Consider the following 21,828-nt stretch of genomic DNA (forward strand, 5'->3'; position numbering starts at 1 on the left):
TCTGTCCCAGCGTCACATGGCTACACCAGAGCCGGCCGTCCACTGAGATGTGGCATGAGGAAGGGTCAGGATGTTTATTTTGGGTGTAATTTGGTAGTTAACTGGGTGTAAAATTAAACCCTAAGGTGCAACCTGAGGCCACTGCTGAGGCAGGTGCTGCAGAGAGATGGTGGCAACAGAAAGAGCTGCGGAGCCAGGTTAGCGGTGGCCTAGGTGCACGTCGCCGCCGCATCCTCACTCACTGTACCAGACCTGATGCACTCAGCTCATCCACTTGCTGACTGCCCGGCACTGGGTGGGAGGACGAGCTGTGACCCAGCAGGTGAGAGCTGAGGTGCGAGTCCAAGGACTTGCGCCTAAGGGGCTCCACGCTGAGGCAGAGGGTCACCCGGAGGGCAGGTCTGGCAACTGGAAAGCAGCGCAAGACATTCACTAGTAAGAAAACCCACACGACTGCATGTTTTTGCTTCCTGGCAGGAGTTCAGGCTCTTTATTAAGTAGCAGAGCGTGACAGGCGCACAGCGGAATGAGCGGCCCAGGGCAGCGTGAGGACAGGCTGCGCAGGCGCCCACACAGGCCGCTGGGGACACACGGCCTCAGGGCACGTTCCTCAGGCAGCGTGCGCTTGGTGCCAAGGAAGCGGACACGCAGGGCTGAGGGTGGGCAGGAGCGCGGCCTCAACATGCCTACTTGAGCAGCTTGGCCACGTTCAGGCTGGGGACCACGATCTCTTTGAAGATGGGCACGTAGCCGGGGCTGGGCTGTGCCGGGCCCTGCTCCAGTGTCTCGATGATGGTCTGCTTCATGTCCCGGCTGGCGTCCCCTCGCATGGCCAGCAGGGCGCCAATGTGATCATCCCTGTGGATGGGGTCCCATGTCAGGGGCACATCAGGCACCCACAGTGCTTGCCTCATGCCCAGCATGCTCCGGACGATAGAGGCCCAGGCTGGCGGGCGGAAGCATGCTCCCTGCCCATGCACAGGTTCCCCAAAGCCAGCTCAGAGCAGGTGCTGGGCAGAGGAGGCAGGAGGGGACAGGCTCACAAAAGCACCTGGGGTGAACCAGCCGAGGGGCACAAGGGGCTTGCACGGCAGACGCTGGCCTAAAAACTAGGCTGCAGGGAGCACAGCAGGCTCCTGATGCCCTGCCTGTGGCTGCCGTCTGGAGGGCCAGTCCTCCCAGGCGCCCGGACCGCTGCTGCCCACCAGACCCACGCCTATGGCTGGGACCCTAGCAACGACCTCGTTGCTCCCCTCTTGTTATTCTGGCTGGAATGGGAAGACACGTTGTCTTACCTGATGTCTGGGTACTTGCTGACCAGAGTCGAGACTTCCAGGTAGAGCAGGGAGGGGTCTGTGAGCTTAATCACCTCTGCGATGGCGATGATGCTGTCACAGTGTGCGTCTATGTCCTCCCCAAACCCCTGGAGGGCAGTGACCACGCTCGTCAGAGGCACCAGTGTCTCCGCCAAGCTCCCTGGCTGACGCCCCGAGTGGCTCCCCTTCCAGCAAACAAGCCTTGCTCAGCCGTGGGGGCTGGGCTCCTTCGAGGGAGGCAGGGGTCGGAAGGCTGGGGGCACCTACTGCCTTGGCAGCCCAGCATCTCGGGACAGCACAGCAGCTGCCCAGGAAGGGCGGGCCTCAAGCGCCATCTCAGAGCCAGGCTGCTGAGCTGCCCCCAGAGTCTAGAGGCTACAGCCCTCCGTGCATGTGCCCCACCCCAGGCTCAGAAAACACGTTTTCTGTTTCCAGAAAAATGAACTAGCCGTTACTTGGTTCTGACGCCACTGATGCCGCTCAGCGGTGGAGCCCCGGGTAGAGCGGGGGCAGCACACTCACGGAGGCCAGCTTCCGGAACAGGAAGTGCAGCTGCTCAGCCTCGCGGACCATCCTCTCTGCACCCTCCTTGCGCTCCTCCGGGCTCCGGAAGGAGATGCGCTTCTGCATGACGGCCCGCAGGTACTCCACCACCACCCGCCGGTGTGCCTCGGCTATCATCTTCTGTGGGGGCAAACGTGGGCTTTGGGTGAACCCGGGCACTTCCCACCGCTCCACGGCAGGAGCCCAGAGTGAGCGCTAAGCTGAAGAGGCGCCCTGGTCTGCCTGACCTTGTTTTGAAAACCCTACCACATTCACCATTCCATCAAAGTAAATGGTGAAAGGGAAGGTTAGCACGCCTGCGGGCGGCTGGCCTGCAGCCTGTGGATGGCGCCCACAGGTGCTGACACGCATGCACGCTGGAGCTCCTATCTGGAAAGCCAGCAGGTGAGCACCAACAGCACCTGCCTGCAGCCTCGCCGCCGCTCTGGGGACACAAATGCACAACAGGGGCAGCACAGCGCCCATTCCAAGCTGTTCTGGGATCCCTGCCATACACACCTCAGCATGGTGCCCGAGGGCAGAGTGTGTGCTCCGCAGGGCAGATGTGCCCAGAACTAGGCTCTGGCACTGGAGCCAGGGGTGCTTCCAAGGAACCCCAAATCTGCACATGGGTTCTTCTCAGTAAAGAGGACACATGGGAGACCTAGGCTCCCACCAGCGCGAGCCCCCCCACCAGTGGGAGACAGGCACCAGACACCCTGCAGAGGTGCACATGAAACAGGTGAGGGGCGTGTGGCACCTGGGCCCCCAGACCAACAGAAGCTGGGTCCCATCTACCTGTGGGAGGCTCCACTCCCTGCGCCAAGGTGGGGGGTACCCCACAGGCGTCCAGCAGGTGCACACAGCGAAGGGCCGGCCTCAGAAACTGAGAATGATCTCCCTGGGCAAGGAGCACTTGGCCTGCGGGCTCCACAGACACACTCAGGCTCATCAGCACAGTGATGTTTACAGACAAAAAAGGCGAAGCCAAACGCTGTGCAAGCAGAAATTCAGAGTGAGCAGGGCGGCCCCACACGGCGCGGCTCCCAGAGGCTCCCAGTGGCTGGGAGGGGTGGGTTTAGAACACGTGGGTCCTGGCAAGCATCACTTCTAACAGCAGAGCAGTTACACTGGCCATGAGGCAGGGAGCCATGGCGAGCGGGGAGAAGCCGTAGGGCCGGCAGGGAAACATGTCCGCACTCAGAGACAGCAAACCCTGGGAACAAAGATGGCTTCACCACGCGTCTGGACCTGAGAGCGACTTAGCAGAACCACTACATTTCACAAACCGGAAACAAACATGTAGAACGCCTCACTTTAAAATGGTAACACTTTCGATGGTAACAGCAGCAAAAACAACACAAGACTCTGAGAATAGTGGGGGAAGAGGCCCCCCACCCCTGGTAAGACCTGGAGAAGAATCAGACCGGCACGTGCTCTGTACATGGCTCCGCTCCCCCGCCTGCTGTGGGGCTCTGGGCTCTCACAGGTTCTGCATCACGCAGCTAGCACCCTTCGGTCCTCTGCCAGGTGGAGAGGCCAGCGGCCTGCCCTCGAGGGGCCTTGGTGCTGCTGAGGAGGTCCCTGCCACGTGTGGGGTTCCGGGCCTAGGGGTCCTGGACAAACAGCCTCGGTCTCCACACAGAAGCCCACGCCCTCCTCTGTCTTCAGGCCTGGTGTCTCCCACCTGCTCTACGTTGACCAAGCCACATGTGCACTTCCACTTGGACACTGGCACGCCACTGTGCCCCACATTCCTACCTTTTTATAAGGCTTTTTAATCTTGGCAAAATCGTTGAAATAGTCCTCCACGGTGACGCAGATGATGTCTACAGCACTCGAACCCGACAGCCACTTCTTGGTCATCAGCTCACTGAGATGTTGCTGAGAAGCGAAGAGCACAGAAAACATCACCTGGACAGTGTCCCCAAGTCGCTGCACCAGGAGGGAAGTGTTGCAGAGCCAACCTCGTGAGGCCTGAGCCAACGGTTACTTCCACACCTGTTCCTGGGAAAACTAGTGCAATGCTACCCACAAACAACGTTAAACTAGTGCAATGCTATCCGCAAACCACGTTAACAGATCATGCTTACACCACACACCTCCCATGAGGTCTCAACCTTATATGGGCAGGTGTCTGCAAGCACATGCTGTACCGTTAATGACTATTAAATGTTTATTATGCAGATACTCTGGGACTTACCCAATCCTGATGGACATTGAAAACTTGGCAAGTTTTATAGTTATAAAGAATGCTGCAGTGAATGTATATTTCTGGAAGTTAAATTCCTAGAAGAGGGGCTGCTCAGTCAAAAAGTATGCAAACTAAAACCTAACCTGGATAACCTTGTTTACAAATTGCCTCCAGAAACTGTACGAGTCCCAGTTTTACACATAATTCAGGGAACAACTCTTCTCAGGCCCCCATCAGTTCTTGACCACTGCCATTCTAAGCAATAAATCTACCCAGTTTTAATTTGCAGTTCTATGAAGAACGGCAGGATTAGCATTTGCTTCCCAGTCAGGACACTTGCAACCCCTCTGTGAAATGGTCAGTCTTGTCTGTCGCTGGCTTTTCTAGCACATTGTCTTTTTCATATGCTGATTCCAAGTGCAAACATTTCTTTTGTTTTCTAAACTGTCACCCACCCACCATCGGGAGCTCTCTCCCAGGAGCAGACATCACAGCTTGCTTTATGTACATTCTGGTTTCTGCCTACATCTCCACATGTGTATTTCTGAAACAACCTTACTATTCACAATGTGTATGCCTTTGATATGATGCTAGATGCAATGTTAATGATTTTGCTTATATTTTTCTTCAAAATTGAGACTGATCTATGTGACACGTGTGCATGCATGCACACATTCTCAATTTAGTTTTAGTATCAAGAGTTCACTACCTCTCATACTCAAGTCTCTCTCTAAACACTTATTTCTAACTTGGGACCCACTGAGTTGTGTCTCTTTCCTATTTACTGGCGCCCCCATTCAGCTGAGTGTCAGAAAGACCCCAGCCCAGGCCTGTGCCATACAAAGCACATACCTCAGAAAAACAGAGGCACCAGCATGATGGGAACAAACCTGGGGGCCACTTAGCTCAAGTGCACCATCCACAGGACACTCACCATGGGGCACCAAGAGGGCGGATGAGAAACACGGCATCTCAGCCCAGAAAAGGGAGCAGGAAGCACTAGTACCCACCTCCAAGTCCAGAAAGACCTCCTCCAGCAGACTGCCACAGCCCTCCTTGGCGATGGCGTCCAGGATCCCGTCCACGCTGGGCTGGCTCAGAGATGTGCTTTCCTCTGCTTCATTTTTCAAATACTTCCTTTTTAAGCTGACTATGGATTCTCTGAAAGGAGACACTGCTGCTCAATGTGGGGCTGAGCGCCCCAGGCCTGTCCTCCTCCCGAGCATGGGGTGGCTGCAGCCCCTCACTTGAAGGTCTGGGAGTTGTTGATGACGGCGACCAGGTACTGGACGTAGTAGTGCGGGTGCTGACGGTTCCTCAGATGCTCTTCTTTGTATGACTGGACCTCATCTCTGTACCTGCGAGCACACAGCCCCACAGGCAGGTCACGGGAGGGAAGCCTGGAGGCGTCTCCAACGCCACAGTGATGTCACACCCTATGAGTCCCCATCACTGATGTGCGACTGGAGGGGCATTTAAAATAAAACAGTTCTGGATGATCTATACTACTAGGAGGGCCGAGAAGCTGATCGTTCTAATTTGATTATAAAAACTTAATTTCATATCAGGCTTTGAGATACCGTTCAGTATTCTGACTATACAGTATTCTGCAACATTTGTGAATAGTTGGGAAGGTATTATATCTGAGAAACAATTCATCTAGAAACACAACAATTTTAGAAACACTATCAAATGTTACATGATATGTCCCTTTCTAAAGCTTTCCCTGAAGAAATCAAATAAAATAAATTAGACTCTTTAGAGGCCAAGAAGACAAAACACTATTGAACTGTTGAATTTATCACAGATATTCTCAGACATATCCAGGAGAAGAAAAGCAGTGCAATGTGCTGTATATATTTTTCAAATACCTTAAGAAAGAAGCAAATTGGAAAACTGGTGATTAAAGGGAAGTAATTAAGCATTTATTCCACCTTTCTATCCAAAGTGTGGTTCAGGTAATCAAATGGCTAATGCTGGTGCAAAGACTCAAGAAATGACTGACCCAGGCTGAAGCCCCGAAGGGTGGCTGAGGGAGACCCTCAGGAAGGGGCTGGCTGTCCGAGCCGAGCCACCTGAGCAGGACACAGGCCGTGGGGGTTCCTTGCAGGTTCCCGCCCAACAATAAGCACACTGAGGCTCCCACAAGCCTTTGGAGCCGACTGGTGGCTCATGGGCAGCAGCCCAAGGACCAGGGTGGGCATCGACGGACAGGACGGAAGATCACCAGCCAGGGCTTCCCAGCAACCCAAAGGTCACATGATGTGCCTTCTGAGTGGTAAGGACAGAAAGACACGTCTGACCATGGGAAAACCCAAGCACAAGCTCAGTGTCAGGTGACTCTATGGAATGACCATCCTACCCACATTTTAGGTGGTTGATGGCCCTGCAGTATGGGTGGAGAATGTAGGGGCTGAAACGCAACACTGGCACTTGGGTTAGAGAACTTTGGATGAGAGAGTGAGAGAGGGAGAGGGAGAGGGGAGGGGAGAAAGAGAGGTGCAGGTAGGGTGGTGGGGGAAGAGGGGGAGAAAGGGGAGGGGAGGCGGGGAAAGAGGTGGGGTGGGGAGAGGGGAGGGGACAGAGGGGGCAGTGTAGGGGGGCAGCCCTAAGGGTGACAGTGAACAGCTTTTTATGCCATTCTTCCTCCTTCTGTGTCGGTTTGAAAATCTTTAGGCATAAGCCACGAGGTGGGGGGGCATCCCATGACCCCCATGCAGGGCTCGCACATGGTGTCTTCCCCAGCCTAGGAAACTCAGCAAAACCTGTTGGTCTGAGGTCTGGGGACAGCATCGCCCACTCCAAAAGAAGATAGTAAGAAAAGGCTTGTGTTTCTAAGTAACAAAAGAAGGTGTCAGATATCCAGGCTTAAATTCTGTGTTAATATTGAGGATATGAGGATCAACTTATTCTTGATTTTAGTTTTTGGAAACATATGCTTTCTAAATTAGCACAGTGGTGAGAATACTTACCTACTCAGGAAAGAATTCATTTGCTGAAGACACAAGACCAGCACCTTTGTCTTTAAATCTTCACTGATCTGAGCAGCAACCTGAAGATTCTGCTCGAACATCTAGAAATTGGAGAACTTATGAATTCTGACATAAACTCACAAGAGTGCAGATTTCCATTCATATAAAAGCCCCATCTGATAGGACAGTCCACATTCAGATAAAAATGAAACCACTTGAAAAACAACAGTTAGAGAAATAAATAAGCACCATTCTCACTGGGTAAAAAACCAAGTGGATCATTTCCTAACTGCCTGCAAATGGGCTGGTCCCCACTAAGGGGGCCAGGAACACACTCCCTGAGCTGAAAGGGAGACAGGCCCAGGGGGCTGGAGTGGTTGGTGTCATGTGGGCCCCAAGGGCTGGTCTGGGCTCTGCTGTGGATTTCTTAAGAACTGGGAGGACACGGCAAGTGCCACAGGCACAGCTCACCCCAGGTCCTAGTCACATGCAGCCTGTGAGGATGTCAGAGTTTCCGAACTATAGGGAAGGGCAGGGACTGCCGTGGCTAGCTGTTGGTGACACCCAGAGAGGAACGCCAGCAGGCAGAGTCCCCCAGCAACATGTGGGTGGGGCTCATCCCCCACCATCAGCAGTGCTGCTCAAGGAATGAGCAGGGGCCAGAAGAGAAAGAGAGCAAGACAACCGCCCGGACGACACCAGGGGGCCGAGGGTGGTGACAAATCCTGGCTATTTACAATAACAGGAAACACCAAACAAGCAAACTCCAACTCACGCATCACAGGCAATGATGTACAATCAGGCTCTAGATCGAATCCAGAGCAGGAGGCCCAGGCGGCCCTCGGGGAGGTGAGGCTGTGGCTTCAGCAAGCATGTGACCCATGCATAACCCCTCAGGCTCCACTTGAAACCCGGAGCTGGGCCTCGAGAGCACAGGCAGTACCTGGAAGACGATGGCAGGGAGCGTGGTCTGGTAGTACCCATCCTGGTCGGCCTCAGGCTCACTCTCCTTTACCCAGTCCCTTCTGTCTGTTTCTAGCGCTTTCCTCAGCCAGGCGATGATGTTTGACTAGGCAAGTCCAGCATCACAGGGAAAGAAAGGGAAGAACAGGGTTTTCTCCTTGGGGTGCAGCTGCCGTACCAGACAGACACAGAACCCGGAGTTCCTGCACCACAGCAAGGGGACAACAGACAGGCCATCCACGGGCCACTTGCATAGCAGGCCAGCCTCTACCCAGCTGATATCTCAGATGACTGGTCCTGGAGGAGAGGCTGGGCCAGACAGGAGTCGGGGAGCATGAGGCCCCCACCTCTGCCAGGCCTGTGCATGGTGCACAAGGCATCCCATCATCACCCGGGGAGCACAAAGCCCCTTTCTGCTTCTAGGCGTGGGCCTTGCCTCTCAGCCACAGTGCTGTCATGCTTGGGCCCATCCTGCCCCCGGAAGCAGGCCCTGACCGCATCTTCTGGAGACTACATGGGCATCTCCCCTATCTGCCACCCTAACAGTCCAGGGCTCAGCCTCATGGCTGGCAGGCACCACCACACGTCAGCGGGACGTCCTGGGTCTCCCACACCCACTAGAACGAGGACAGGCTTACTCCTTTGTGGGACGAAAGTCCCAGGCAGTCTCCAGACCCAGGGCCAGAGGAGGGACCATCCCCTTGATCTAACTGGCAAACACACATTGGAGGACCCAGTTCCAGAGCCCGTGAATTCTTAGGAAGCCAACACCAAGACAAGGCCCCGTGCCTCCTGCCTGCTAGTCTCGGCCCATGCGGCCACAGTACCAGACATCCTTTGGGGACCGCAGGCTGCTCTACTCACAGTAAGAGTGTACATGTACGTGTCAAGCAGCTCAGAGACCACGTTTGGAGCAAGCAAAGGCTCCAGGGTGCTGACGTCCACTTCTGGGGCCAGCTCCGTGTTCCCCATCATCTCTGCACTACAGTGAAAACCAGGAGTGAGAAAGGTTAGCTGTGAGGGAAGAAGAGAATCCTCAGTAAGTGTTACTGTTTTTTCTGACACACAGATGCCCAGCCAGAAGCCAGGGCCGGGCTGGGCCGGGCCTTGGGCGGTGCCAGGTGGCCACCGAGGGCACCACACCCCCCAGCCTCAGTGTGCTGTGCCCACACGATGGGAGCTGGAGACTGCACTTGGGAGAGAAGCCCAAGTGAGGGAGGTGAGAGTAGGCTCTGTTGTTCTGGGGAAGGCCAGTGCCTGACAGACAGCAGATGCTGAACACATGCTCCAATAGATGTGCAATAATAAGCAAGTACTGTAATTCAGAAATATGAACTGCTGAGGTTAATGTTGCTAATTCCTGCAGGAGGGCGACATGAGGCTCGTAAGGAGGTGCATTAGCGAGGAAGTGTCCCTGGCTGCCTACTGGGCCAAAGGCAGGGATGTGACTGCTTCAGAAAAAGTTTTCAGAAAATACAGCTAATACCTATGTATGTGGTTAGGTTCTTAAAAGTCCAGGGTCTGAATGCTCAGAAAATTCATATGACTTCTGCCAGTTCCCTACATGTATGTTTAGAGTGATGACATGGGACATTAATACTAGTCTAGTGTCTGTGAGAAGCCCAAGGTCTTCTTGAGTGAAAAACGCTTAACATGATCCTGCAAATACTAGAAGACGAGGTTATTCTCATCCCCAGAGCCGTAATCAGCACGGAATGTTTCCATCACGGAAGCAGGTCGCCTTTTCCCATGAGGACATCCACCATGCAGGGATGCCCAGGGTGAGGCCACAGAATGCCCAAGGGGGAAATGCTCACAGTGTGCCGGAAACTAGATGCAGGCAGAGACTGCCCCCCCACGGACATGCACCTCGGCCTGGTGGCAGGAGGGACGGTTAAGGTCCCGTGCCTCGAACCCAGTCCTGCCTCCCGGATGGCCTGTGAGCCCAGTTGCCACTCCTGAGCCTCATTCACAAGGAGAGAGGGCCACTGCAGAGCCCTCCTCATGTGAACGACACAAGGGAGTCGAGGCCCACACAGGGAAACGGGGAGGGTGGGCAAGGCCCTGCAGACTACAGGTCGGATGAGGGCAGTGCCAGGAGGCACTGAGGCCAGGCCTGGCTCACATGGCCGTGGTGGCCACCACTGTCTGTGGGTGGGAGATGCTTCCTTTTTCTCCATGTCCTTACACATTCTCTACCACGGCAGTGGCCAAAGACACAAAAAAATCCCAAGACCTTACTGCTAAAACAAGAGGGCTGATTGATTCCTACACACTAGTGACAAGACAGGCTCAAACAAAAACCCCAGTGTGGTATTAATGCTATCCTCTACTCACAGACCATGAGGTCCCCAGTGCTGGCTGATCTCAGAGAACTCAAACACCCCACCGCCGCCCCAACTTTCAAACTCTACCTCAGACTCACACATGCACAAAGCAGCCCACACCCCCTCCAGGAAGGGACCAAACTCAAGGTGAAAGGCACGAGAAGTGATTTTTCTGGGGTGCTGGTGAGAGGAGCCCACATCCAGGGTCGTCAGAAGCCGGGAGGACAGCTGGTGTCTCCCACCAGCCACAGGACAATGCAGTTCATGGGGCATCGTGGGGCTGGGCCTCCCATGTCCAGGGGTGTGAGACCACCTGTCCAGGGTGTCACCCACGGAGGATGTGAGGGCAGAGCAAGCACTCAGTGTCACAGAAAAGCCCGTCACTGCACTGGTCGTCAAAGGGCAGGGGCACCACCCAAACACGGAGCATCCACACAGCCGGGAGACCCTCACATGACCCAAAGGGGGACTTCTGTTGGCCAGGGAACGATACCTGTGGGGGTCAAGCACACACCAGGAGCAAAACCACTCTAGCTGTTTAGAAACTGTCTTGTTGGCATGTTTTTATGCACTCTCTGCAGACATAAAGCTGGGGTTACCTTGTGTAGGTGTTCAGGACCCATGTCAACAGGCTCACAATCTCATTTGCTTCCAGGTCCTCTGATGCGAGCTCCTGCATCCGTGTGCTCAAGGCCTGGTGGTACATGCTCAGGAGGCTTCTGAAGATATTGTAATGCAGAGGAAAACATTGAACCATGAGGTTTTTGGCAATGATGAGGTCATCCAGGACATACTTCCTTATGATTTCCAGGTGGCGGACAAGCCACATCTTGTCGGACTCCCTGGTATCCGCCTGCGTGCCCTCGATCCTGGTGGTCACGGTTCTGTCTAAGATGGCAAACATTTTCTCCTTCCAATTTTTGGGCCTCCCCGGAGGAACAAAGCCAGTTTGCTTTTTTCGGTCAAGTATGCGCCTATCAATTTTTTCTTCCCTTTCGATGATCCTGACAACTGAGACCAGCAAGGTGGGGTTGCGGCGGACAGTGACCAGCGACCTCTGTAGCACCACCCACAGTTGCTTGGCCAGCTCATCAGAGAGCCCCTGCGTGCTCCCAAAGTAGCCATGGATGAGGGCCATGTCACGTGTGTTCCCACTGTCCAGGCGGTACTGCTCGTGCATCAGCCCGTCCCGGGAGCACTCCAGGTCCATCAGCTTGCGGTGTGCCTGCAGAAGCGCCCCCTGCTCTATGAGATCCTCGGTCTCCCTCACAATCTCCGGCACTGTAAAAAACCAGACAGAGGGCTGTGCAGTGCAGGATTCTGGGAGGATGGCAGGCAGGCAGGACACCCCCAGAGCCAGCCCCAGACAGCTGCCTGCCCACAACCTGTCCAGAAACTCCCGGGCACTGGTGCTGAATGAAGGCTGTGGCTTCCAGGGGAATTCTGGTCAATTATGACTGGTTTCAATGGCAGTTACCCCCGCAGCCCCAGCCCCCACCCCCGCCCCCACCACATGTTCCTATAGCAGCTCGCACACAGCCTGTGGGAGCCGAGACGAGCAAGAAGACCCCGTCCTCTGAAGCCTGGAGCCTGCACTCTGGTTTCTGATGGCAGCTTATGGTTGCAGAGGTGCAGACACAGAGGCAGGTGACAATGCTGCTGACCCCCAATTCATTGGAAGTCCTTCTCCCTCCAGCTGAAGGGACTTCCAGGTGATTTAAAGGGCCTTAATTTTTCTCTTTCTCCCTTTTGTGAGCCAGATGTTAAGAAATTAGGACATTTAAAAACAACCTCATATATAGGGGACTTAAGAAAGTGACCACTTTTGGCACAAGAATAGACCCACCGACCAGTAGAACAGACTAGAGAGCCCAGATATTAACCCAAGCATATATGGTCAATTAATACATGATAAAGGAGCCATGGACATACAATGGGGAAATGACAGCCTCTTCAACAGCTGATGTTGGCAAAACTGGACAGCTACATGCAAGAGAATGAAACTGGATCATTGTTTAACCCCATACACACAAGTAAATTCGAAATGGATCAAAGACCTGAATGTAAGTCATGAAACCGTAAAACCCTTATAAGAAAACATAGGCAAAAATCTCTTGAATATAAACATGAACAACTTCTTCATGAACATATCTCCCCAGGCTAGGGAAACAAAAGCAAAAATAAACAAGTGGGACTATATCAAACTAAAAAGCTTCTGTACAGCCAAGGACACCATCAATAGAACAAAAAGACGTCCTACAGTATGGGAGAATATATTCATAAACAACATATCCGATAAGGGGTTGACATTCAAAATATAAAAAAAGAGCTCATGCACCTCAACAAACAAAAAGCAAATAATCCAATTAAAAAATGGGCACAGGAGCTGAACAAACACTTCTACAAAGAAGAAATTCAGATGGCCAACAGGCACATGAGAAGATGTTCCACATTGCTAATCATCAGAGAAATGCAAATTAAAACCACAATGAGTTATCACCTCACACCAGTTAGGATGGCCACCATCCAAAAGACAAACAAATGTTGGCACGGTTGTGGAGAAAGGGGAACCCTCCTACATTGCTAGTGGGAATGTAAATTAGTTCAACCATTGTGGAAAGCAGTATGGAAGTTCCTCAAAAAACTAAAAATAGAAATGCCATTTGACTCAGGAATTCCACTCCTAGGAATTTACCCTAAGTATGCAGGAGCCCAGTCTGAAAAAAACATATGCACCCTCTGTTTATCGCAGCACTATTTACAATAGCCAAGAAATGGAAACAACCTAAGTGTCCATCAGTAGATGAATGGATAAAGAAGATGTGGTACATATACACAATGGAATATTATTCAAACATAAGAAGAAAACAAATCCTACCATTTGCAGCAATATGGATGGAGCTAGAGGGTGTTATGCTCAGTGAAATAAGCCAGGCAGAGGAAGACAAGTACCAAATGATTCCACTCATCTGTGGAGTATAAGAACAAAGCAAAAACGGAAGGAACAAAACAGCAGCAGAATCACAGAACCCAAGAATGGACTAACAGTTACCAAAGGGAAAGGGACTGGGGAGGATGGGTGGGAAGGGAGGGATAAGGGAAAAAAGGGGCATTACGATTAGCACACATAATGTGGGAGGGGACACAGGGAAGGAAGTATAGCAAAGAAAAGACAAGTAGTGATTCTATAGCATCTTACTATGCTGATGGACAGTGACTGTAATGGGGTAAGTGGTGGGGACTTGATAATGGGGGGAATCTCGTAAATACAATGTTGCTCATGTAATTGTATATTAATGATACTAAAAAAAAAAAGGAAGGAAGTGACCACTTTCCCATGCTCAGCATAAGGTGCAGGCTCAGAGAGGACCTGAGAAGACATTAAGTTTACATCTCAGCCTGATCCTCAGCACACAAACAATATAACAATCAAAAAAACAAAAACAATAAACAAAAATCAGCACACTCTGGGGAATAGAAAAATCTGATTTCCTGAATTACCATGTTATTAGATTCAAGTGTCCAGTGTTCAACCAAAAATCATAAAGCATGCCAAGATATAGGAAAGTATGGAGATTCAAAGGAAAAAAATTAACAGAACCCAACCCTGTTAAAGACTTGGCTGGCAGACCTACTAGGCAAAGACTTTAAAACAAGTCTTAAAGATGCTCAAAGAGCTGAAAGAAGACTTGGAGAAAGTCCTGAAAATGACAGATGAATGGAAATGTTAATGAAGAGATAGAAAACCTAAAAGACCCCTCTCCCCTCAAAAATCCTGGAACTAAGAACTGCAATAATTGAAATGAAAAATTTACTTCAGGGTTTCAAAGGCAGACTTGAGCAGTCATAAGACAGAATCAGCAAACCTGAAGACAGGATAGTGGAAATTATCAATGAGGAACAGGAAGAAGAAGGACTAATGGAGGCTGCAGCACCGCCAAGGCGCCTAGCATGCTCCTCGTGGGAGACCCGGGAGAAGAAAAGAGAAACAGGGACAGAGAAATTACTTGACTAATGGTCAAAAACTTACTAAATTTAATGAAACACATGAAGATACACATCCAAAAGATCAACAAACTACAAGCAGGAAAAATTCAAAGACCCACACCAAGACATTTCAGTCCAACTGCTGAAAGCCAAAGGCAAAGAGAGAGAATGCCAAAAGCGGCAAGGGAGAAGCCGACTGCTACATCCAAGGAGTCCTCAGCAGGGGCGTCTGCAGAGCTCTCAGCAGGAACTCTGGAGGACAAAAGGCGTGGGCTGGCATACTCCAAGTGCTAAAAGAAAAAAACTGCCAACCCAAATCCTGCATCCAGCAAAACTGTCCTTAAAATTGAAAGTTAAGAAAAAATTAAGCCATTCTCAGATAAACAGAAGCCGAGGAAGTCGGTTACCACTAGCCCTGCCCTGCAAGACGGACTCGAGGGGGTCCTGCAGGTGAGGTGGAAGGACACTGGATGGCAACAGGAAGCTGACTGAAGAAATAAAGATGAATGCTCAGGCATCTGCAAAGAGAGGTATTATTGTAACTTTGCTTTTTAACTTTACTTTTTGTTCTACATATTTTAAAAGATTGATACCTTTAGAGACAAAAACAGAGCTTTTTATTCTTAGAACAGAGCTACTATTACTGTAAGTTTGGCTTATAATTCCACAGTTTGCTTTCTATGTCATTTAAGAGACTAATGCATAAACACAGTCTATGTTTTGGGACATACAGTGTATATGATTTGGGGTATCAATAAGGGGTGGAGACAGAGCTGAATAGGGCAGAGTTTCTGTATGTTATTGAAGTTAAGCTGGTATAAATACAAATTAGTGTTTAACTATACAACGTTAAAATGTAACCTCTACAGAAAGCAAAGGAAATAGCTACAGAATAGACACAAAAGGAAATGAGAAAGGGAGCTCATTCTACTACTGAACATCAACCAAACACAAAAGTCAGTAATGCAGGAAATGAGGGACAAAAAGCTGGAAGGAACAGAGAAACCAAATGGGAAAATGACAGAATTAAGTCCCTCCTTATAGGTAATTACCTAAAATGTAAGTGGGTTAAACTCTCCAATCAAAAACAGATCAACAGAATGGATTAAAACACATGATCCAACCCTACACTGTCTAATAGACTCGCCTGAGATCCAAAGACACAGACAGGCTGAAAGTGACAGGCTGGGAAAGATACCCATGCAAATAGTGACTGCAGTAGAGCAGGCTGGCTACCCTAGTACCAGACAAAATAGACTAGAGATCAAAAATGGTTACAAGAGACAAAAAAGAAATTGTATATTAATAAAAGGTTCAGTCCAGCAAGAAGATACAGCCATAAACATTTGTGGACCCGATGACAGACCATCAAAACATACAAAGCAAAAACTGACAAGAACTGGAAATACAGATGGTTCTGTAATCAACAGCTGGAGACTTCTATAGGCCACTAGCATGGACAGAACAAGCAGAGGCGGCGAGCAAGGAAACAGAGGACTTGGACACCACCACCCCACGAGGTCTGAGGCACACGGGGGCATGCCACCCAGACAGCACACCCGCTCTTCTCGGGGCCCACAGGACATTCTCCAGGACAGACCATAGATGAGGCCACAGATTAAATCTCAATGGATTGTGAAAGATAGATACACAAAATATCCTCTCTGACCACAACCGACAGTTAGAAATCAGTAACAAGGAAAACTGGAAACCTGAAAATTGTGGAAATTAACATGCTGTTAATGGGTCAAATAAGAAATCACAAGGGAAAACCACAAAACCAAAAGGTGGCTCCTTCAAAAGATGGGTAACCGACCAATCTCAGCTAGACGGAGTAAGAAAAAAAGAGGGGGACTCAAATTCTAAAATCAGAAATGCAAGTGGGGACATTTCTACGCATTCTACAGAAATAAAAAGACCACTAAAGGCACTGTGACCATCACACACCAACAAACTGGAGACGACCTAGACGCAGCGAGCCCCTGGAGATGCCGGGCACACCGAGACTGAACCCCCAACCAACAGGACACTGACACAGACCCCTGACCAGTGGGGCGGGATCCCTGAGTGGGCGCAGAGCTCCTGCAGCTCTTCCTGGCTCACTGAAATGTAACTGACATGCGGTCTGTCCAGCAAGAGAATAATCCTGCAAACAGACGGTGGTGATGGCTGCACTGCGGTGCCAATGTGCTTCAGACCCCAGACCAACGCACTTAAAAGTGATAAGGAGGGGAACTTCTACTGTATGTGTATTTTAAAATAAAAAAGGTGGGGAAAGGCCTCCTGAGTTACAAATGACAAGGGCCTGGAGGGGCCCAATAAGCACACTGTGTCCCCAGGAAATTCTTCTCCTACAGATAATTCATATATATTGTACCCTTGATTTTCATCAGGGGATGAAAATTATTTTCAACTTCTGTGGATGAATGCTTCCAGCAACTTTCTGGTCATTTAGCATTAGCTTTATCATCCTGGAAGGAAATGCTGCCAATCAACAGGAAATTAGAAGGTGAGAAAATAAACAAGAAGGTGGGGCTGAATGTCAGAAAGGATATTTGGGCATGGGGACTGTGCCCCAATTCCAGGCAGCCACCCATCACCAAGGTAGCTGCTTCCCGAGCACCCGTAGTGGGGTGCATGTCACTCATCAGGGACGTGAGAAGGAACCTGGGTCATGGCTGAGTGTCAGGCCCGGGAAGATGACGCGGCAGAGCAGCAGGCCACATTACAACGCTGCCATCAGATGCAGGGGTGAGTGGCAAGAATTCAGGGGAACAAAGATGAACAGGACACAGATCACCACGACTCCATGTGGCAGGAGCAAGGCCATGGAGCTGAGGCCTCACAGTGTATGTGGGTGGAAGAACCACACCAGGCGGTGTGCAGGGGCCGAGCAAAGTCTGGGAAAAGACAGAGAACTCCGAGACCAGACCTGGCACACAGGGAGGGGTGGGGTCAGACCGTTCTGAGGCCTCACACTGGGTTGTTGGTGATCCCGCCAGAGGCAAGGGGACAGGAGAGGTGCAGGCTTTGGGGGCAGAGGAGCTGCCATCACAGCAGGTGGGGAGGCCATGCTGCACACCACAGGAGCCCTGCTGGGTGGCACTGGCATGCTCCCCGACACTTCCTCCCAGAAGCCAGGTGCTGGGATGTGGCTCCAGGAGAGCCACGGCCATGCTCTCAGGCCCCAAACCACCAGGCCCTGCTCACACAACAGACTACGGGGTGAGCCTCCCACCCAGGCCGCGCCCATTCTCCTCCTCCTGGGAATGCTGTTCTCCTTAGGCACCCCTCCCATGGGGAAGCGGCCTCTCTGCCAGATCACAGTCCAGACCCCTTCCACGCATGTGGCATCTTCTCTTCCTGCAGAGTCCCAGCTGGTCTGCTCCTCTGACAGCCAGACTGCAGCTGAGGGGACACTCAGGCACCTCTTTCGGTGCCTCCATCCTGGTCCTGACAAATAGAGTTGCCGGGGGTCTACCAGCCTTCACTTGCTCAACTCATCCCTGCCATCCACAATCCAGGTAAGCAGCTCACGTGGGCAGGAATCCTAGCCACTGCCCACCGAGGCCAGCCCCCAGAACACACCAAGCGGAAGCCCCACCCACAGAGCACGACACGTGCATCCTGCGGACGAGCTCAGCAGCGCACCGCATCCCCGGCCATCCACCTGGCTACCTGAGAAGATGTTCTTGAGGTTCTCCACAGCTGCAGCGAGCTGGCTGTGCCGCACGACGGCGTCCTTCACGTCCTTGAGGCTCTCGATGGTGTTGATGCTCTGCCTCCAGTCTTTGCTGACGTCGCCCAGAGACCGCCGGATGTCCTTGACGTCGTTCAGGGCGTTATGGAGCTGGCTCAGGCCGGTGCGCACCCCGTCCAACTGCGACTGGATTGCGGCCTAGGGGCGACACCGGCAGGTGAGCAGAGCGAGGGACGCCAAGAGCAGATTGCCCCCAGGCTCACGTGCAGGAAAGAGACATTTCAGTATCAGGGAGAAGTCAACACCCAGAGGGGAGAGAATAAAATTCAACAAGGAGTTAGCTTATCTACAAGCAACTCTTTCTTTTCGTTCAATTGCTGCCTCAAAACAGATCAACAATGCTTTTTAAAGCATCGCTGTGAAAACCTCACAACACTCCTCAGCCAGCCTCTCAGCCTGAAGACACCAGACACCACTGTGGGCACACCTCAGCCCCATGGCTGCTGCTTCAGCGGTACCGAGAGAGACAGCACGTACCATCTTCCAGCGTCCCTTGGCTTCCTTGCAGGCCTTATCAAAGTGCAGAACACTGTCAGGACTGGCTCATCAGCTTTGGGGGGATCCTGACACTCAGGAAGAACCAGGCACAGCACTAGGATGGCAAGCCCACTGCACAGAACCGGTCCCTCTGAGAGGCAGACTCGCTGCACGCCCACTGGAATGTGCTCTGGCAAGCTGTGCGGCAGGGGGAGAGGGCGTGGAGAGGAGCAGAGGTGGAGATGGGGAAGGGAAGGGCAAGGCCAGGCAGCCCCACTGAAGCCAGGGGCACCTTTTCACCCAGGAGCCTTAAGATGCGTCTACAAGTAACAAATGACGACTGCAGCAGACCACACAAGGTTTCTAAGTAACTAATGAAACTGCTAATTCCAAAAGCTTCTAAAACATCAAAATTCTGATGAAAAATGTAGCATTAGCCCATCAGGTCTCTGGGTGCTTCTCTGCACAAATGAATGACCTTCACCCTGCCTCATCCAGTCTGCCATTTTCTGGGTGCTAACAGTGTCACCAAGTGATAAGTGCCCTCAGCGTCACATCAGCGAGAGGGTTCACTTCCCCAAAGGCATCCTCTCAAATCTCCAGGACTGCGCTGCTGCCTGTCAACCACAGCAAGCCATGGTCACAACCTTTTCATAACTACTGATGGTGTTAGTACTACTACATAACTATGCTAAATGTGTGTGTTTTACTAAACCCTCCTTCTTCAAATGAATTACGCTGAAAGCCAATCTGAATCCTCAAATCCTTAAGAGTGAATTATTTCCTTTTTTGTCTCACTGTCACACACTCGTAGTAAGTGTGTCCTCTTTCTTCCTACCCAGGGCCAGCAGAATGCCTGGCACCCAGTCAGTGTGCTCCGGCACATTCTGGAATAACCTAAACGAAATGCTCTCTGGTGGCATTCCACAGAAGAGGTTTTAATAAAGAAGAGTAGCTGTTTGTAAAGGTAAAAGGCTACTCCCCAATGCTTAAAAAGGTGGTTCCTTCAGTGTTTGCAATATTCTGCAATCTACTTTGTAAATCTCATTGATTGGTAATAAATTGTTGGAAAGAATGTGCTAAATAAAGGTCATGTTACACCTCTATCCAGATCATCACGAAGTCTAATTTCTAATTTGGTAAAATTACAGTAAGCGGGAACCTGGAACTCAAGATACATGCTCTGTCCTGCCTGGGAGTGAAAACAGGTGTCCTGGCCTCCCTGATCTCGTACCTTCAACCTGGCCTCCACGGAGGCCTTTTTCCGGGCCTCTCTTCTGCGATATTGCTCCACCTTGTCCAGCTGGTCTGGCCGTTGAAGCATGCCAGCAACCCTCTGGACTGCTGTCGCAACAGCCTCCCGGTCCGTCTCCTTCATGGTCAGAAAGCAGGCAGGGGTTCTGCATCTGTCATGCTAGAGGTGTGCTGGTGCTTGGGGAGGAGGTGGGAGGGAAGATGCATCAGGTAGGTAGGAACCTCAAGGACAAAACTCGCCCCCATCAAAGTCAGTTGCTCACAAAGGAGCTAAGAGGAGTTCACTTGAGGTCATTAATCAGTGAACTAGGATTACGAATCCCTCTGTAAAAAATGCAAATCCTCAGAACTCAAATATGGGAGAGCTTTGCAAACGTGTGGGGCAGGGGCATTTACAGGCTACAGGCAGGAGGAGGGCAGTGGTGGTGTCTCTGTGGGCCCCAGACCGCTCACATCACGTGTCAGCCCAAGGCCCTTCTGTCCCAGACAGGGGCAGTTTCTCATTTCCTGAGCCCTCACATCACCCACCGGGCCCGCCGTGGGGCAGCTGTGCCAGGAGGCCTCAAAGAGGACACAGCAGCACAGGGACAGTACACACCTCACCACCAGAGCTGCATGCCCAGCACATGTCCTGAGTCCCTTGAAAAAGACCAGTGCCTGCAGTATCCAAAACTCTATTTCCTATTAGTTCACAGCTCCCACAAATAAAGGTGACAGGGCAGAAAGCACAGGTACAGTGCACAGGTGCTCAGACAGCAAACAAACCTGCTTTCAGCCCTAGCTCTCCCAATAGCCCAGGGGGAGGGGGGCTAAAAGGTATTTGGTGACTGTCTGGCAAATGAGAGCATTTCACACGCCTTTATCCCCTTGACCTCATATGTTTCACTCCCACCTCCACTCATTTTTTCTGTATGCAACTTCTCAAAGATAAAAAAGATCCACCCTTCCCCAAAATTCTTCATTCCCACTCCCACCTGCTTTCAGAAAACACTCAAACCCATAGAGGATTTTCACTAAGGGCTCTGGTTAAACAACTGTGTCTCCGGAACACGCTTTCTCACTTGTCTTTCACAGGGACACATACTACAAGCACGCGCTTCCCTTCTCGGTTTATTTTTATTATGCGCACCAACGCAGCAATCCGCACCGGACAGAAAAATGCCAGCTGCGGAGGCAACCGGCCGAAAACCCCACCCCAGGGCAGCGCCCGCAGCGTTCCCGTGGCGCCTGCGGTCCCCGCGTGCGTGGGTTCTCCGGGTTCGCGGTGCAGCGACCTCGGCGTCCCCGCCGCCCGTCCACCCGGTGCGCTCGGCGGTCGGGGCTGGAGTCCCCGCCGGCCTGCAGTCCACTCACCGTCCGCCGCGCTGCGACCGACCGGAAATGGGAGGACAGGGCACTTCCGCTTCCGGCGGCGGGACAGGAAGGGCGTGGCCTAGCGCGTGGGAGTGCCCAATCCGCTCCCTGCCCGCCTGCGCGCCCTCCGGCCGGTGGCTACTAGGGTGCGGGGCGTCCTGCCGCCCACAGCGCGTCTTCTCCCGCCCTTCCCGCAATTTTCCGTCAGGGACCCCCCGCAGGAACCAAGTGCCTGCCCTACCCCGGTGTCCTCCCCGGAGCCTCCCCGACCTCGCGCTGTGCCTTCACCCGCGTCTCTGCGGACGCGATGCGCGCACCTGTGTGTACCTCTTACCCAGATGCGGCGGGGCCTTTTCCCTTCGCGGGGCCCCAGAGCTCCCCAGACCACTGATTGGCAGGTGGCAGATGTTAAGTGAACACGAGCAAGGTGGGCTGCGCCACACCTGGCTGACCAACGCCCACCGCGTTAAGTGGCAGCTCCTTAGTGCGCTGTCGGCTGACGCTCGAGTCAAAAATGAACTCAGTCCCCGAAAGAATGACAAAAGCAGAACATATGAACAGAGTGCATCGGCGTGCAAGCGGTTTGCATACGACTTGGCCGGCGGGAAAACCTGGGCAGAACTACACCAAACGGGCTGTTTCAAAGGCACCGTCAGTTATTTTTTTGAGATGCTAAATGCAT

The 21,828-nt window shown here is 52.1% G+C and overlaps 1 protein-coding gene across 1 annotated transcript; it reads right to left on the bottom strand.

The window, feature by feature from the left end:
* Positions 1 to 458: 458 nt before the first annotated feature.
* EXOC3 (exocyst complex component 3) lies at positions 459 to 21,217 on the bottom strand. The gene is made up of 13 exons (XM_017645069.3): positions 21,147 to 21,217; positions 19,774 to 19,970; positions 17,981 to 18,200; positions 10,915 to 11,596; positions 8,853 to 8,970; positions 7,969 to 8,094; positions 7,026 to 7,126; positions 5,301 to 5,411; positions 5,064 to 5,214; positions 3,621 to 3,743; positions 1,839 to 2,000; positions 1,296 to 1,423; positions 459 to 858 (listed from the first exon to the last, which is right to left on the bottom strand). Exons 2-13 carry the CDS (start codon positions 19,915 to 19,917, stop codon positions 687 to 689), a joined length of 2,238 nt encoding a protein of 745 aa, XP_017500558.1. The 5' UTR covers positions 19,918 to 19,970; positions 21,147 to 21,217; the 3' UTR covers positions 459 to 686.
* Between the last annotated feature and the right edge of the window lie 611 nt (positions 21,218 to 21,828).

The sequence above is a fragment of the Manis javanica genome, chromosome 1 (genome assembly GCF_040802235.1).
Source record: "Manis javanica isolate MJ-LG chromosome 1, MJ_LKY, whole genome shotgun sequence".
In the NCBI taxonomy this organism is placed as follows: Eukaryota; Metazoa; Chordata; class Mammalia; order Pholidota; family Manidae; genus Manis; species Manis javanica.

Bases quoted from the DNA above. Each gene is read 5' to 3' on its own strand.
- EXOC3 (XM_017645069.3), bottom strand. From the start codon at position 19,917: ATGAAGGAGACGGACCGGGAGGCTGTTGCGACAGCAGTCCAGAGGGTT. The intron at 11,597-17,980 runs GTAGCCAGGTGG...GGTTTTTTACAG, and splicing joins CCTCAAGAACATCTTCTCAG to TGCCGGAGATTGTGAGGGAG. The intron at 5,215-5,300 runs GTGAGGGGCTGC...GTCTCCTTTCAG, and splicing joins AACAACTCCCAGACCTTCAA to AGAATCCATAGTCAGCTTAA.